At 36.3% G+C, this 19,298-nt stretch overlaps 1 protein-coding gene across 7 annotated transcripts in view; it reads left to right on the forward strand.

Annotated features, from left to right (window-relative positions):
- Nucleotides 1-17,494, forward strand: part of CPEB3 (cytoplasmic polyadenylation element binding protein 3) — a 185,309-nt gene extending 167,815 nt beyond the window's left edge. For all 7 annotated transcript variants that reach the window (XM_050959428.1, XM_050959432.1, XM_050959433.1 and 4 more), the window contains 2 exons: nucleotides 3,049-3,230; nucleotides 11,906-17,494. In XM_050959428.1, the coding sequence (XP_050815385.1) occupies nucleotides 3,049-3,230; nucleotides 11,906-12,133 (410 nt within the window). In that variant the 3' untranslated portion in view covers nucleotides 12,134-17,494. The remainder of the gene's footprint in view (nucleotides 1-3,048; nucleotides 3,231-11,905) is intronic.
- Nucleotides 17,495-19,298: the final 1,804 nt, after the last annotated feature.

Raw genomic sequence — 19,298 nt, forward strand, 5'->3', positions numbered from 1 at the left:
TTCAGTTTAGATTATCACAATGGTCCCCTCCAGCTTTAAAATCTCTGAAGATTTTCCATGGTGCCAATATACTAGTCTACTTTTGGTGGCTTACTGTCATTGCACTAAAGTACCCTTGAGAAGGAGAAGTTTGGTTTTGCTTTTGTTTTGTAAAAGATGGGCTATATGTCAAAAAAAAAAATTACACTGTTTTAGATCATTTTAAATTCCAGTTTTTCTAGATGACCTATGTAACCTGGATTAGCTTCAGAGCTGTCAAGTTAAGAAGTTGTCATAAGACAAGATGAAGACTTAAAAGAACTCTATGCTTCTGCTGCTAGATTTACAAAAAAACTCTTAAGAAATTACTGCGTTGGGGGAATCTGAAAGGCACCATCATTTGGAGAATCTACATGTTTTCTCTTACTTATACATTTTTTATTTTAAATTATCCCTAATGATACACCGTGCATGTTTCCATTCCATTCTTTATACAGTCTCATTCCATGATTTCCTTTTCAATCATTTTTGCTGTCTTCTCTTTCTAAAGCATAGTCTTAATTGTACCAAAGCCTAAGAAATTAAGCATGTTTTCCCCACTGACGTTTTTCTGTTACAATTGTAGTACTAGACTATATTTCTGCAAATATTGGGACAAGAAAAATGAATTTTGGAAAATCAGATGTCTGGGAAAAAATTTAGTGATCTTTCCAACAGAAGTTTAAGGTATACTCTTGTACAGTATCAATATGGCATACAAGGATTGTAATCCTAAAGCATTCATCTCAACCAGTAATAAAAGAATATAGCAAGAGAAGATACTCAAAACTTCTTCTCTCTGGTACAGAATTTATTGCTTTAAATATATTTAGAAGTCCCTGCTTTGCCTGATTGTTACAGGATATCTCTGGAGAGACAACAAAAGAGAGTAGCTACCAAAGTGTGATCAATATAGGAGATGACAGGTCTGTAAAACCAGATGTCTAAATATATTCGCAGTATAGAAACACTGTTTTGCTTGGGTAACTAAACTTGGATTATCTTTGTCTTCAAAGCCAAAGATAGTGGTAAAGGGAAGCTTAACTACAACATATCATAAATTCAGTACATGTGGTGTGACAAGGCAACTAAATGATACAATGAACCTGATGCAACACACATTTAATTTTTTTAAAGAGAAACCAATTAGCTTGCCATTAATTAACCCCTCTCCCCCTGTTTGAAAATGCTCTGATTTAAGGGATTTTTGTGATGCTGGTGTACAATAAGTTTGTCTGTGAATATGTATGGTATATAGGGAATAGAAGATAGTGGGCAGTGTGACTTAAGAAATATGATCATGCTCTAAAGATGACGTGTCATAATTTGAATGACAGAAAGAAATGGAATTAGAAGCTTAGTGGGTGGGGTTGTTCTTTGAGTTACTGTTTTGGTTGTTTCATTATGCTGTATATTGGTTTCTTCCGTTCTTGAGCAGCTGTCTTCTGTGGATCATATATTCCAAAATTTTATTGTGGCAGTTTTCTTGTTTACAATAGATATTTGCCATTTCTCTTTGTCATTCATTTGTGGGGAGTTTTATTAATTTAAAACAACTTGGGTGGTGGTACTAGAATATCTGACAGTTTGGAAAAGTTTGACAGTACCATAATGTATAATTTATATAATGTATATGTTATATAAACATAACTCATTCACAAGTGAGAGAGTACATTGTGGCAGGTAAGGCTGCAAAACAGGTTCCATTGCGACCCTTGTTCTTATGTGCTTTTCTGAATAATTAATCTTTTGGGATCAAATTTTCCATGTTTGTTTTCTACTCAAAGATTAATTTTCTGCTGAAAGTTTGAAGGGTTGGGGGAGGGGATGTTTAGCTGTTTCAGTTGAAAGACTGAAAAAAATACTTCCCTAACTGGGAAAAAAAAACCAATCACTTGCTGGTGGATTCTCTGCAGCTTGAGGTCTTCAAACCACAATTTGAAGACTTCAATAACTCGGACATAGGTTAGGGGTTTGTTATAGAAGTGGATGGGTAGGGTTCTGTGGCCTGCTTTGTGCAGGAAGTCAGACTAGATGATCACACTGGTCCCTTCTGACCCTAAAGTCTGAGTCTATGAGTCAAACATATTCTTTAAGAATCTGACCCAAAACCCACTTAAGTCTGGAAAAAATATGGGAGTATTTCCATTGACTTCAGCAAATCAGGCCCTAATTTAGCTAGAGGGGAAACGGTTAATGTGTGAAATGTGGCACAGTCTTAGCCTTTAATTAAAGCGTGATTTCCCAGGTCTGGGGAGTGTGGAAATTAGATTTCATTTAACAAAATTAAGAACATCTGAACTTTACAACTTTTCATTCCACATGTCAGTATGTAAAGTGCCCAGTTCAGGACAGATGCACTTATGATTGTGCATATAGCCAAGTGTACCTAGATAGTTAGCGCATGTAATATGTGCAAGAACAACTCCAACAGTTTCAAAAAACCCCAAGGAAATAAATGCATCTCTGAGACCAAGTGGTTAAAATAACAAGTCAGAAGATGCAAAATCTGAGGTTCTACAGACAACACTCATTTGTCTCCCTTATGCATGTATGGTGTATTGTTATTTCTATTATTCTCATTAATGTATAGCTTAGTATATTACTATTTTTGTCACTAAACCTATACCATCAATATACATGATGCAGTAGGGCCAAGTTAACCACTGTTGGGGGGAGCAGGAGAAATCTGCATTTTCTGACAGTGTGATTTATAACTGTTTAACCTCAACATTGCACTAATGCATTTTTTGGAATCAAATGTAATATGTAACTAAAAAAACACTCTACTTGGGGTATGTAACAGAATCCTAGGAAATCTTTTCCTTAGCACCTTCACCAATTTATCTTTGCACTTTCAGTATATTTCAGATGGGTACTGGGATTCTTTGGCCAATCCAACTTTCAGGTCCCTTTACTATTTTCCTAAAGTACTGGAATAAGGGTAAATATTCTATTTTTAAAGCTGCAGGCCCATGCATAAAACCTTTAGCAATATTGAATCTACAACATTTAATTGTTTTCTCACAGTTGAACTGGCAATGATTATGGACCGTTTATATGGAGGTGTCTGCTATGCTGGCATTGATACGGATCCAGAATTGAAGTACCCAAAAGGTGCTGGCAGAGTGGCTTTCTCCAATCAGCAGAGCTATATTGCTGCTATTAGTGCTCGCTTTGTCCAGCTCCAACATAATGACATTGATAAACGGGTAAGTAAAACAACACAGAATGGAATAGTTGCTGTTGATGATATTGTACAGGAGCTAAAAAAAAATCTTATTTTTTAAAATTGTGTGGGAGGATATTGTAGGCTGTGTTCTTGTCTCATATCTGGTAATTCTTTAAAAGCTTACTTGAGGATCCAAAGCACGATGAAGATGATAGGCCTAAATATCTAGCTTAAGAAACTTCCATGTCAAAAGTGGGAAATAGTTGGTGATACATTTTGGTTTGTTTTTGTTGTTTTGTTTACCTTTTTGAAGGTGAAGCCTGGTAGAATTTCTCTTCAGATGGATGTTCTGTTTTCTTGGAGGAACAGTAAGCGTTCTTGGTCACTGGCTGGGACAGAGCTTGTGGCTTCTCTGGTGTTAGTAGTGAGTCGGGAAATACTGTTAAAATCCCAAAATATGACTGGGTCTGGGAATTCCAAAAGTCAAGACACAGACCCATGGTCATAGGTGTCACTGAGCTCAAAAGTGTCTTGAGGCTTACTTATCTATTAGCAAAGCACTATGAGATCTTTGAAAGGAAGTGATAGAAATGCAAATTATTGTTACATTCATATGAAATACTAAGTCACAAATGACAGGGAAAAGTCATATAGTGAATTAGTAAGTTTCTTTTTTGTTGCTGTCTTCCAATTTCAGACTTGCATGAAATTATTACTTATTTCCCAGGAGACACATAATTTTTCTGGACCTTCAGACTTCATGTCCAATACAGAATGTTAGTTTTGAGAAGCAAAACCTTACTTCTGAAATTCCTTATTTAAATGGAACAATTTCTTTGTATCATCTCAAGACATCTGAGAAAAGATTTTCAGAAACTAAACTGTGTGTGTAACTATGGAGCATTACTGCAGCTGCATATGCAAAAGGCCAGCTAGGTATAGCTATGGCTACTGAAACTGTATGTGCAATCATAGTGTGTGCAAATTAGGCACAAGTTTTTGAGGACCTAGGACATTCATAATAATTTAACAAAATACAATGTATGCTGCTGATACATATAATCATGAAAGATAGAGTGGGTTGTTTTTCTTTTTCTTTTTAGTTTGAGCTGATTCACACATTGAGGTGGTAAGCTGATGTGTGTGCATATTTAGAAAACTAAAATCACCTGTCCCCATCTTTTCTCCAAACTTGAACTGAACCTTTGTTGAGGTTAGGGAAGTGGAGGAGGGAAGAATCACTGATTTTATTTTATTTTTATTTTTTTTCCGTGTGCCTCTACATTTCGGGGTTTCAGCCACGACAAGTGGTAGACATACCAGTTTAGACCATTTCTATAGTATTTCTAATTAGGGAATACAGGAAATCTTACCAGAAAGACTTTTATGGCAAGAGTCACAGACCAAAGTGGTTCAGATTAGATTTTAAACCTCTGATTTGTAACCAAGTTTTGGAATCCTTTGAATTTTTCCCGTCACTGATTAATAACACCCATTTAAAACACATTACTATTTTTATTATTTTATTTTATTATTATGAAACTTAAAGATACAGCTGCCAAATGGGGCCAGCTCACATCAGTTCCACAAGCCAATACTTCTCCCTGTTGGCTGCTCCAGAATCTGAGCTTCTATTTAAATATTGCCTCTACCTTGCATAATTGTGAAAATACTGTTCAGTTTGCCTTTTTTTTTTTTTTTTAGGGTAACCAAATAGTTATATCCCTAATTCTGCAGATTCCCTAAAAGAATTGTGCTTAAGAGAAGGTGCAGACTGCCCATGTTCACAACCTTTAAATGTTAGTTCTAAAACCTAGTAATAATATTCAGATTCCTTAATTATTGCATAACTCATACATCATAATTAAAATTATTATACTACTGACCAAAGCATGCAAGGAAGGAGAGAGATCATATTATGAAGATTTGCACAACTTACTATGGGTGGCATCTCATTCTGGTAATGAGTGGGCAGATATGGATGGAGTTTGGGAGATTACCTCAAATTTTTTTTCTATTTTGACCTCTGATCAGAGAGACACCAAGAACAATAAGAAAACCAAAGTCCATAGAGTATTGTTTTACACAAAGTTCCTAACACTAGCAGTAGTGAGTTTGACATGTAGGATGGCACTCTGCACCAACTTGTTACAGGAAGTACTACTAGTACAATCTAACTTCTCAACAACAAAAAAAGTTATAGCTATTCCAGATAGTAGTGCAATGTAATTCACTAAGATAACTTTACTTCAAAGAATAAAATTAATGTTTAGAAGGTGAACAAGATAAATCAGAGTAAAATTTACGCTTCTTTGAATTACCAAGTTGCCTTTGCATAACTTTATCTTCTGTTTAACTTAATATTTAATATTTCTTGAATATTTTACTTTTATACCTGAAAGCTGACATATTTAAGCATAGCTATTGCAGTCTTATTTTTACTGATTCATAAAGTTGTCTGAGAATGACAACTATGCAGCTAGAACAAAATTTTTTTATAAGAAAAAACATACGTACTTGTTTAGCTTTATTTAATATATTTAAAACTATTCAAAAATATCCTACTTTCTAAATGACACTGTAGAGGCTGTATACCATCAAAAAATAGAGAAGAAATTGTTACCTCTCTTTCCCCCTGATTTCCTATTAAATTAGTCTTGAATTCAACCCTAGAGTGCATGGCTGATTTATTAAGGTTTGCAAACAGGACTCAGAGGACATTCCTGGGAGATCAGTCACGTTATCAAAATAATTTATTATTAATAGTTGTTAATATCTGTAGTGCCTAGGAGCCCTAGTCATGGACCAAGGCATCATTGTGCTACGTGCTGTTCAAACAGGACAAAAAGACAGTCCCTCCCCAAAGAGGTTACAATCTAAGGGCCTGTCTACACCAACATTCACACACTGGGGTGTGAATCTATCCAGCACTAGCATGCTACATGCTAAGTGTCTCTTTGGACCTTGCTGAGGTGCATTAACAGTTTGTTAGTGTGCTTTGATCTTTGAAACACTCTCACAAACTGTTAAAGCACCTCAGCAAGGTCCAAAGGGACAGTATGTAGCAGACTAGTCCAGGATAGATTCAGATCCTTAGCTTGCCGTGAACAAACAAAAAGTGTTCATGTAGACAAGCCCTAAGGTAGAAGACTAGAGACAACAGGTGGATACGGGCAGACGGGGCAGTCTTTCAGTCACCCTTGTTCTTAAAATTAAATCTTGTTTCTTCTTTCAAAGAAATTTGAGACGACAGAAACTTTGACATGATTGAAGTTTGATTTCATTTTCATAGTTGTTATAAGTAAGCATGTTTATGGTACCGTTTGTCCCAGAAGAGAACAAATGCTCCAGCTTTCACTTACAGCATTTGGACAAGTACTCATAAAATATAAACAGAACATTTGTATCTGCTGATGCAATTTAGGCCTTGGGTACACTGGCGCTTTACAGCGCTGCAACTTTCTCGCTCAGGGCTGTGAAAAAACACCCCCCTAAGCGCAGCAAGTTACAGCGCTGTAAAGCGCCAGTGTAAACAGTGCCCCAGCGCTGGGAGCGCGGCTCCCAGTGCTGTAAGCTAATCCCCACGGGGAGGTGGAGTACCTGCAGCACTGGGAGAGCTCTCTCCCAGCGCTGGCACAGGGCCAGCTGTACAGTTTTCGCTGCTCCAAGCAACGCATCGAATTGCCGCCTCGGGCGGCGGGGCAGTCCATGTGCCCTTAGGGCGGCAAGCGCATTTCTGTGGCGGCAGCAATTCGGCGGCAGCTTCTATGTTTAGCTGAAGCCGCCCTGGACAGCTAAACGTAGAACCTGCTGCTGCCGAATTGCTGCTGCCACAGAAACCCGTGAGCCGCCCTAATGGCACACGGACTGCTTTCGCCACCCGCGGCGGCAATTCGTTGCGCTGCTTGGGGGCAAAACAACAGGGACTGCCGCCCCTTGCAAATGCCGCCCCAAGCATCAGCTTGGAATGCTGGTGCCTGGAGCTGGCCCTGCGCTGGCACTGTGATCACACTCGCACTTCAAAGCGCTGCCACGGGAGTGCTCCCGTGGCAGCGCTGTACAGCTGCAAGTGTGGCCATACCCTTAATAATTTCACATCAATATAGAAGCTGTAGGAGTGTCACTGTTTGAATGTGTACATGCATCAGAATTTAGGTCTGCATTTCTCTCTGGTTATTTCTGAGATATGCACATAGTGGCCTAATGGGAAAGATATTCTTTTTTTTCCTAATCATTTCTTAAATGATGAACCTGCATAACTTCAGCAAACAAATATATTAAACAGTCAAAAACATACATTTTCTACCCTTTTCTCTCATCTTGTCTGTGCCTATCGTAACCCAGCACTCCTCACCATGACTTTGCTCCTTATCACCCACTTTCTATCACCCCAGTGGTTTACACCCATCCATCCCAAAAAACAAAACCAACCCGTAACTTACTATATGTTTGACAAAAATAAGCTTCCTGTTAATGTAACAGAGCAATTTAGGTGTGTACAGACATACTTGAGTAACCATATGAATTTATTACTGTAATACTTGTCCTCCCTTTTCCCTCATTTATATTACATGTTAAACTCTCTTGTGCCTTTATAACTGAATTATAACCTCTTAATGACAGGGACCATGTGTTTTTATTTGTTCTTTCAAATGCCTAGCAGACTTCTGCCCAATGTATAAATAAATTATACTGAAGATATATGGGTAGTATTATCCCAAAACAATGTTATCAGAATTGATTTAAACAAAAATCTTTCTAACTTAACCTCGAACTCTAGTCTACATCAGGGATCGAACTGATTAGAAATGAAGAAAAAGCTTGCATGTTTATTCCAGCATGGTTGCCTTATTTTTCTTTTTCATAAGGCAGATGAATTTAGTTGAAAATGCTTAATCGTCCAGTAAAACTTATCTAACCACAAAAAATGAGAATCTATACATCCACAAGAGCTGTGTTTCTTTTTTAATGCATCTGACAGGAGTCTTGACTTCTTGAATATGTGAATCTATAAGACTTTACAAAATGAGTACACAGTGTAGAAAATCCTACTGTGTAATTGCCAGAGAATAGTAATCCACCACAAAAATACCTATGCTGTCTTTTGTTCATATCTGATACTCAAATCAAGGTGATTACATTCTCAGTGAAAAGCAGTTGAAGCCTGGGTTTATTTTCCAGGGTTACTGAAAGCTACTTAATGAACTGTGACGCTTATGATAAGATCCTAAAGTGATTGAACCTCAAAAGTTGAAATTGACTCTCATGAATAAATGGGTTTTGGGTTTTTAAATACTTGTCAAAGTATTTCAGTAAATCAAAGTACTAATTCCTGCTTTGTTTGGCGTCAACATCTATACACTGAAAAAAATAAAATAAGTCAGGAATTTTAGTTTTTCATTTTAAGAATGTGTTGCTCTTAAACTGCAGTATGTTTAATTGAATAAGCAATTTTAGACTTTTTGGAAGATATAAGGTATTAAACGCTAGTGCTGTAATAATTTTAAATTTATACTGTACTGTAAAATCTCAGAGTTAGGAACACCTGGGGAATGGAGGTTGTTCATAACTCTGAACAAAACATTATGGTTGTTCTTTCAAAAGTTTACAACTGAACATTGACTTAATACAGCTTTGAAGTTTTACGATGTAGCAGAAAAATGCTGCTTTCCCTTTATTTTTTACTAGTTTATATTTAACACTGTACTGTACTGTGTGTGTGTGTGTGTGTGTGCGCGCGCGTGTCTGCTGCTGCTGCCAGATTGCGTACTTCTGGTTCCAAATGAGGTGTGTGGTTGATGGGTCAGTTTGTAACTCTGGTGTTCATAACTTTGAGGTTCTGCTGTACTGTGTAACTTGACAGAGCTAATACCTGAAAAGCTTAAATTTCAATTTCTGACTTAGACAAGAGGGGTGAGGTAATATCTCTTATTGGACCAACTTCTGTTGGTAAGAAAAACAAGCTTTTGAACTTACACAGAGCTCAAGAAGAAGGAATTGAAGAAGAGCTCTGTTTAAGCTTGAAAGCTTGTCTCTCTCACCAACAGAAATTGGTCCAATAAAAGATATTACCTCATCCGCATTGTCTCCCTAATATCCTGGAACCAACAGAGCTACAACTATATACTGCATAATTTCCGACTTAGGTTTTTTAAATTGTAACCATGGAGGTAAACTTTTGAAGTACAACAGTAAGAATAAAATATAAAGCTTCTAGTCTGCAAATGAAAGGAAAATTCAGTGTTAAATCTGACTCATGCTCCTTTATCATAAATGCACTATATAAATGTTAGGCTCAGAATATAATTACTTTGACATTGAGTCATTGTAGATTTAACTTAAACATATTACTTTAGTGCTTTGTGAGGGAAAATAGGGCGTAGCAAGGCTGAGAAAAATGACCATAATTTTAACGGTATTTTTAGCAATGATGCCAAGTTAACATTTAAGATGTGAAGCTACTTTTTAAATTGTCCAGTAGTTTTAGTTTGCTTCTTGATCCAAACTGAGTTTTTCTACGTCACTGGAATTGAAGGAAAATCTTGTTAGTGCAATAAATGTGGTCTATTGTAGCTACACATTTGAAAATAAACTTCAAAAAGTAAGAGTTCTCAAAATGAGCTGGATTTTAGTGCCTTGTGCGTGTATACAGTGGACTAAGTGCCTTGTGTGTGTATAGAGAGAACTTTTTCTGGAAGGAGGGGGATTTTACTTATCCATCTGGGGCAGGGGGGGAGTGTCAGTTTATAAATGAACCAGCTTATGATCGAGTATATACGAGTTCATATTTAAGATAAATCCAAAGGGCTTTTTGGTACTAAAAAAATAACCTTTTAAAGCAAAGCTATATCAAAGTAATCATGCAAATGTGTACAGGGAATACTATGATGATGAAATTCAAAATTAGAGGACAGTATGCTAAACCACTTTGGCACTCACCAGAGCTGAGATAAATCTTCCTTTTCCACCCCAGTTCTTGATCAAAATATATTGCTAAATCCCAAGGTAAATAGCTTGATGGTAATGTGTAATAACTATGGCTATAATCCAAGGTTACCCATCAGCAGGAAGATATTTAGGGTATATGCAGCTTTGAAATGGTCACTTTCTTAATAGCCAAGCTTTTATAACTTATCTCAAACTGTGTGAAATGTAATATTTGGTCATAAAGTAAAAACAGAATCTTCCCACTAATGCAGAAATAGATCCATGAATTGTTTGTATCCTTTGCCTGTAAGGGATGATAATTCTTTAACACAGAAACTATATTGTTTTCTCACTTACATGTTCTCATGAAAGTCACTTTCAATAACGAGATCTATCTAATAATCTATATGTTCTTATATCGAACAGTGGGAATATATTACCCTCATTACTGTGTGGTTGGCTTTTGTTGGTGGTTTTGTTTCTATTTTCCACTCTTCCTTCCGCCTCCACCCTCTGCTTCTTTTACCATGCTTACATGGTATGTACCTAGCAGCTGGGAAGGGATTCCTATGTACTGAAATGCCACAACTGCTAGATCATCATGTAGATGCAGTTCATGCTGCACTGCCATGAGTAAGATGGGCAGCAGGGGTCAGCACGAGAGAGAACCAATATCTTGCAAAACACTGAACATAGAGAAGTTGTTAGGAACAGTTACAGTCTGCCCTTCGGGTTGTCAGTCATCCCAGATTGGCCAGGAGTCTCCTGGAACTGGAATCAATCTCCCGGTTGCTATTTAAACCAATCCGGGAGATTTTAATAGGCTGCTAAAAGTCCAGCCAGCAGCTCAGTGGGGCTAAGGCAGGCTCCTTGTCTGCCCTGACTCCACATGGCTGCCAGAAGTGGCTGGCATGTTTGGCTCCTGCATGCTGCCTCTGCCCCAAATGCTGACTCCGCAGGTCGCATTGGTCAGGAACCGCAGCCAATGGGAGCTAGACCCTCTACAAGAGGATAGTCTGCTCAAGGCCCTCAGATGATGTCAACTGTTAAAGCCCATTTGCACCCTACAAAATAATAGAGAAATAAATATCTTTCTGCCTTGCTCCTTTAATTCTTTTGTTGCTCAAGAGTGTCCCTGATTCCTTTTGGTCACAGAGATTATTAAAGTATATGGCAAACTGGAACCAGTTAGCATGGCATCCTTTGGGTGCAGTACCATGGGTGCATTCAGACTTCCATTTTTTGAAATTTTCTAGAGTTAATAGTTAAGATAGTGACTCTTCCAAACATTGTACAAATTGTGATAATGCATTTAGACTTTTATTGTTGGTGTTCTGTTTTATGGTAATTGTACTTGTCTGATCATCCCTGCTTTCCATCTGGTACAAGAATTTACTCAGACAGCTGAGGTTCAAAAATAGAAGTTAACTTTTTCCTGCTCCTTAACTCTGATGTGCATCCACACACCTGGATGCTTTTGCACCCAGAAGCAGAAATTCTGAGACACACACACACAGTAGTTTCACACATTTCCATCTTAGTTGAAAGCAGGAATTATGGAAAGCTATCAAAACAAACTTCATGAGATTTCCTGCCAAATTTTCACGAAAGTGAGTTTTAATAAGCATCTCAACCACAGAACCTTTTGGAGGTTCAACCAGCATAACTTGAAAGGCATTAATGAGATCTCAAAAGGACAAATCAAAATACTGTTCCTTTAACCAGTATTTGAATGAACTATGTAAAGCATTTGCCTTTCCTATAGTAATTTTTCTTTTCCCATTACAGGTGGAAGTGAAGCCATATGTGTTGGATGATCAGATGTGTGATGAATGCCAGGGCACTCGCTGTGGTGGAAAATTTGCTCCATTCTTCTGTGCCAATGTTACCTGTTTGCAGTATTACTGTGAATACTGCTGGGCAAGCATACACTCTCGTGCTGGGCGAGAGTTCCACAAACCACTGGTGAAGGAGGGAGGTGACCGGCCACGCCATGTTCCATTCCGCTGGAGCTGAACCCTATGCTTAAACCCAGCAGCAAGTACTGGAGTAGATAAAATCGAGGGGAAAAGAAGAGAACACTGCCTCAGGGCTTAGTATTCTGGAAATCTGTGCATTTGTCATCGACTTTAACGAAGATATGGGTCTTTTTATTACTATTATTATTATTATTTACAGTCACATTACTGAACTCAGTGTCCAGTATAATACAAACCGGCAGAGTGTAACTGTACTGATTTTGCACTTTGATTCACACAAACATCTGCTTGGTACCTTAATTTCCTACATAAGACTTGTCACTAGTGACATTACGTAGACTGCCATTCTCATCAGCCGTCACTGGGTTGATGTGTATGTGATGAAGATTTTTTATTATAATTATTTTTATTTTTGAACTGGAGCATGCACTTGTTTTCAGAAACTTAGACTTGCCCCTAGCAGATGACTTACCAAAGGTAATACTCACAAATAGGTGGCAGATGTAGCAAAAACTTAAACAGAAATTCAGCAATTAGTTTGGGTCATTTAGAGGTAGGAATAACCCTTAAAGAAAATAAGCCTTTATTGCTCTCCATTTTGACTTGTAAGGATGATACCTCATAAGCTGGATCAGATTTTTTTTCTCTGTTTTGCTGAGGGTTTTTTTTTTTTTTTAGGTCCTAGTGTTATGTAAATGTATGCTGCAATAGCTTTTGCTGCTATTAAAATGGTATTACTAATACCATAATACTCTATTCAGGCTAGGGTATCAATTTAAAAAAAATGAATATGTGATTAAAAATAGTGATGGCTGCTGAAAGGAGATCAGTATATCATACAGAAAGCTTCCAAGGAAGGTCAATATTTTTGACTGCATGTTTACTTAATCAGGTTGCTGCATGCAATAAATTTTATATATGTCTAATATAAAAGCTGCCCACAATGCACAAATTAAGAATCTATGTAAGCTACAAAATACTGAGTAAAGGAAAAAATGATTACTGACTAGAGGAAGGCATGCCTCCGTAAATGTAATGCTTCTGAAATTAGGATCAGCCCATTACAGAATGACCTATATTACAGCAAATATAAAAAGTAGATGTAGGATATCCTTAAAACAAATTTGTGGATGGTAGATGAAGTACTTTGCGGTGCTCTGTTATATATTGTGCAATTTATTTTATATAGTAAAGTGATTATGTCTAGTACTGTGATCAAACTTAACTGTTAAAGCCTCATATCCAACATTAACACACTTTTCACAGTTTATAATAGGCATATAAACAAAAACATGAGCTCTTAGTTACAATCTCTCTCCTAATGCTTGCACCATTTATGTAGCTGCAGACCTTGTCCAGAGAACCAAAGAGCTCATACTAGCTTACATACACTATTGTTTAGATAGACTGTCAAACTGAGAAACTAGGCACATTTTTAAGAAAGTTAGGAAAAAGGTGGGGTTCTAAAGAAATGTCTGCACACAAGTTAATATGAGATGTCTGCTTTCTGGGTGTGGCGTTAACTCTTTGATCCCTGGATGTATCCTGTGATGCTTGAATACAATTAAGACCTGCTAACACAGTAGACATTTATTTAGCATGTCCTATAGGACTGTAGATAATAGGATAAAAAAACACTTGGTGTACTTATGATTGTGAGACTGTGTACACTGTTCCCCTCCTCCCTCCTTTGTTTTGCAGTTTTGGGGACAATCTGACTGGATATGACACCGCACAGTAGATTTAAATGTTCTGGGTTTTGTTTGTTGTGATGTCCTTGTTTTGTGTCTAATTTAGTACGATTTTTTTTGTCAACGTGTAGTTGCAATTATTGGCTTTGAAAGAAACTTTTCTGTTTTTGAAAAAAGAAAAATAGTTTTTTACTGGTTTAAAATTCTTATTATAATTATCCCTTTCAAGGTTACTTCTGGGCTTTTTGGTGATATTGTGTTTTCCAGCCCAGATGTCTTTTGTTTCATCTGTAAAAGACATTTTGTTATGCACTACTTTTTGTATCTAGACAGTTTTCAACAGTCGGCCAATGATTTTTTTTTAAAGAAAAAGGCATGCTTTCTGACTGACATGATCTTTTGCAATACCTCAATTTTGAAATATAGGAAAGAAAATGATATTTTCTAAGTAAGTTTATTCAGAAAAATATATATTAATTTAATTCTGCAAGAAAATGATTTAACAGATGGGTAACTTTATTTTTTTCATGCTTATTTGCATTTTTTGAAAATGAAGACGTTAAAGCTTTATAACTGTAATATTAAAGATCATAGCTAACCTACAGAAATCTACCTAATTATGTGAAATAAGTAAACCTTTTTGAAGAAATTCCCCTCTTTCATGTAGACACACACCCCAGAGAGAGAGACAGACAGATGATGTACAGTACAGCATAAAGTTGGTTTAAAACTAAACAACAAAGTTGTCGTAAATAAAATGTGTAAACACAAACTCCATTTGGTGCTGAAAGTTGTGAACAGAAGGTGAAGAAATATTTTCCCTTAATTTGTATATTTATAATCAAGTGTGATTATGCACGACTGACCAGAATTGTGAGAGTTCTTCTGTTTGTATTTTTTAAAAGAGAACTTTTTTAGTTTATTAAATTATAACATGCTCCCTTTTGTTTTGTACATGAATGTGCCCCTGAGTTATTAATGTTCTATTAAGAGGGTCCTTCAAAAAAAATATTTTTTAAAATAAGGTGTTCTGAACTGCAACTTGATTAAGAAACCCCTGGGTACAACAGGTCCTATTGTGGCCTTTTCTGTTGTGAGACTTGAACTAGTTGATTTTTTTGAAGGCTAACCTAACCTCGACTATTTGTTGTTATGTGCAATACTGTTTGTACTGTTTGTATATAAAAAAGAAAAATGAAAAGAAAAAAGGCATAAATCTTTATTGCAGATTTATTTTCATTGCAGACTTTAGACGTGATTCACTAAGATCATTTTTCTACTGTCAAATATGTACCTTTTCTTCATGCTGGTATATTTTCAATAGTAATGTAGCCTTTGTACTGAGACAAATTTTCATTGTTATTTTTAGAAAGATTTTTTGCTAAGAAAAAAATTAAACATATTTACATATTTTTCATTTTTATTTCATATTTTCTTTAAGGAGTGCTTTCTCAACCATTAATATAGTTATTTCTGGGAGAGACTTTCATATCTGGTCAATGTCATTAATATTATTTTGTATTTTTACTTGGAATAAATTAATTTTATGATGCTAATTCTTTAAAAGTTTATTTTTTTCATTTTCAGTTATTTTTGAAGCTAAAACCTTTGTAATATTGTTACTAAAGTGTCTAGTTTTTGAAATGCAAAGCTTTATGTATTAACTTGCTGATGTGGTTTACAATAGTGTGGCAATGATGAAAATGGTTATATAAAGTGATTGGAAAATGTAATGAATAATTGGGCAATAAAATGACAGAATGAAGCAGAAAAATGTGATATTTTGAAAAGCCTTTTCCTTTATCAAAGTGATTTAGGGAAATAATAGGGATGTCACAGTACCAGTTCACTGTCTAGATTTATACAACACCAGTGCCGATGAATGCTATTGCCATTATCATGAACTAAAATCTACTGAAATAATGGGTTTATGACCCTGTCTGTTCAGCATAATGCTCCACTGCTTTTTTATCATGAACTTATTTAAATTCTTCTTTCAAACACTGTCTGCAGTTGAATGTCCTAAAATCTGCCCTATCCCCTTTCAATGTGTTCTGCCACCATCTTTATTTATTTATTTGTCTCCTTTCTGAATAACTTCCCTTCTTTCATAATTTTTCATTGATGACATGGAACAGCCTTAGAAGAAGTAACATGTTAACACAGGTAACTACATAATTTTTCTAGTGGAGTTACCATGTAGTATTGGTAGCCACATAGTTAATGCAAAATAATGCATGTCATTTTCTGGTTGCAATGAAGTAACCCATATCACCACTACATGTGACAATTTGTTTGGCCCCTTCATCTTTTTCAGTTTTTATTTGCGTTTCTTTTTTGTCTGTCTTTTTAGTCTCTTGCATATATAGCATCCGTGGCTGCCATGAAAGCGTCTCTTCACTGCTGCTCACCTACCCTTCCCTTTCCTTATTCTCCTGGCAGAACCCACATCCCAGAGCCAGTGACTCTTTACTCTGGTGCCTAAAACAATCCAGATTGAAACTGGTGTTGCGTAAACAGGGCATACAATGACCTTCTCTGGAGAGATCAGTTATTTCAACTGGTTTATTAATGACCTTTCATAACTAATTTATGCTGGTGTGATAGAGGTCACCTATAACTTGTAGAAAGAAATGTGTCCAGAGTTGGGCCATTGTGTATATCCTCTGTGTATTCAGTTCCATAAGTAATGTATAGACTAGATCACTAGAATAATGAGGTAAAATTTAGACTAAAATTAGGTACTACTGGTTGGAATATATACAAATTGCAAATATAAAGGAGTTTAAGGATTGAAGGGGGGAATAAAAGAATTTCTTGAGTGGTACAAAGTTTATGCTTAGATTTCTGCCTACGTGCTTGTGTTTTATAGCCTCCTAGCAAGGCATGGGGTAAAATAAATTGTATTGCAAATATGCTGTTAGCAAATAACTTGCTGATTTCACTCTCTCTTAGAGTAGTTTTTTTTAAAAAAGCGTTTAACTGGGAGAAGCTCCCATGTTAATATTTCAGTATTGTGACATCTCTACTTGCAAGATATGAGTGAAAGATTAGTCACAGATTTGTACAAATGTCTCTTTTTTTGTTTAATCTGGCTTGTATGTAGTTGCTTCTTAGACTGGTTTGTATGATGTCAGCTCTTTTTTTTTTAAACCAGACATACTTCTCAATCTCAGCTGCTATAGTGTTCTATCATGCCACAGAGTGTTTTATAGTCATGTTGGTGACTACTCTATACCCCAAATGGGTAGCTGGTCAGGAACTATAATGATCATATAATTCTAGCACATTTAAATTTCTATGGAAACAAAATTTAGCAACAAGTAGAAAACCAGGGTGCTAATATGGGATAATTATTTCAGCTATTTTTTCCTGGATGTAGTTCTGTTGGGGTATAAAGTATTAGGTATTTGTAATTTTGCTGTCAAAATAATGGACATAACTTTTAGAGTATTCACAGCTAAGATCTCTGTACTTGTTTTTCAGCTAACTAATTTTAAATGTACTGTATCTTTTATTACATGTTCTCTTGGATTGTTTTTGCTAGTAATCCTAACAAGGCTTCTACTTTTTTGGCTTGGACTAATGCTTGTATGGAACTGCAGTACTGTGACTAAACATGGAGCTCAATGCTGCTATTGCTTAAACTTTGTAGTTTGGACTTTATTTTTTCTGTAATAACTTATTAAATCTAGTTGTATGAAGTACTGACACTTGTCATCCTTTGCATATTCTAAAGAAAGCTTGGGGAATGTACTATGGGGATATATGATAAAAATCAGAATTTATACTAAAAACCGCTTTACATTGATTAGTTAAGCAAAATACACATGCTCACATGCACAAAAACTATGCTTGTCAGTTATTGCTTTTTCTTTTGGTGCGAGTTCCACTTAATCTCCCCCTCCCCCCCTTCAAAATGCAAGTTAATTTGAGCATGTCTGAAATCTCCCAAAATCACTCTTAAATTGAACATTAAGGCATTAATCTAATTAAACTGAAGCTGAATATAGAAATTTTACTTCCTATGAAATTAGTACAAAGGGCGTAGGGCTTTTTGAAAAGGCAAAACATAGTTACCATTTAACTGTATTAGTACCAATTTTGTTTTGGTACCAAATGAGTGATGCAGAACAGATTTCATCCATCTCCTCACAGAAATGTAAGTAAGCAGAATTAGTTGTTTTTCCCTAGAAATGTGATTGAGTACTGAAATACACAAAGTTTTTGATACTTATTTCTGTCAAACATGCATGGGAGCATACAAAATGTGACAAAATCCAATTTCTCCCATATCGTGGAGTTTATAAACATGCCCAAAAGGTAAGTATAGGGTAGCTTATGAAAAGCCTGCTTGGCACTTTTTGACTGGAATAAATATTGTCCAATTTGTTCCAGTGCTGTAGAGATTGGGAAAACCTTCAATAGCGTTCTGTGAGAAGCTGTAAAATTGGCTGTTTTATAAGAACCTGGAAAAGGTCTCATTTTAGCACCTCCCACTTCTAGGAGTTTCAATCTTTCACAGTACTACCCCAAACACCTTTAAAAAAAAATAAAATAAACTCTTGAGATAAATTCAGAGAAGCCAACAAATACTAGATGTTTCATTTCCATTGCACTTGCTTTGTCTGTAGCTTCACACCAGCCACATGCGAAATGTTGGACTCATCAACAAGAGACAATTCTATGACTAAATACATAGTCTGTGCTTTGTATTTTAAGGACAGGAGGGAGGAAAAATTAAGCAAAATAAACAATTAGAGCAATGTAAAATATTTCTTTAGAAGGGACTCTTGCTCCTATCTGGTGAACTCACCTTTGCACTCCTTCAATCCTGGTGCAGTGTCTATGCAGGACTGGTCGCCTTGTGCTAAGTTAAAGCTGCCTGAAGATTGCTGTATTTTATACCAGCTGCAGCATGCCATAAGGGACCAAAATACCACCTAAATCCTGCTATGTCAGCAGCAGGAAGAGTGAGTGACATAAGAACCACTACTATGGCTCTGCCACCACTTTCTTGTGGTTGATTTATATAAGAAAAGCACAATATCATGGTAAAATTATCTCCACTAAAAATTACAGGCTGACTGCACTGTGTACATTGTACTTAATTGGAAACAGGCTGGGATTATAGATGGAATAAATGACTGTATTATGAAAGGGAATGCAAAAAACTGGCTGGATTACTTGGGCCAGCTCTGTATTCTGTATTACTCCCTCACTGCGTGGAGCCCCATTGGCATGCACTATGGTAGACTATACCAGCATGTACCCTTGCTTAGCCACATGAAAATAATTAATTAATTTTCAAACTAGACACCATCAAATTAGGCCTGAATAAAGACTGGGAGTGGATGGGTCACTACAAAACGTAATTTTCCCTTTGCTGATACTCACCCCTTCTTGTCAACTGTTAAGAAGGGATGGTTTCAGACTGGCTATGTGCTCAGGTTCAATGTGTGATGAGTGGCATTTCCATTTAAAAGCTAAACAAGATACAAAAAGATAACA

Source organism: Gopherus flavomarginatus, chromosome 6 (genome assembly GCF_025201925.1).
Source record: "Gopherus flavomarginatus isolate rGopFla2 chromosome 6, rGopFla2.mat.asm, whole genome shotgun sequence".
NCBI classification, from domain to species: domain Eukaryota; kingdom Metazoa; phylum Chordata; order Testudines; family Testudinidae; genus Gopherus; species Gopherus flavomarginatus.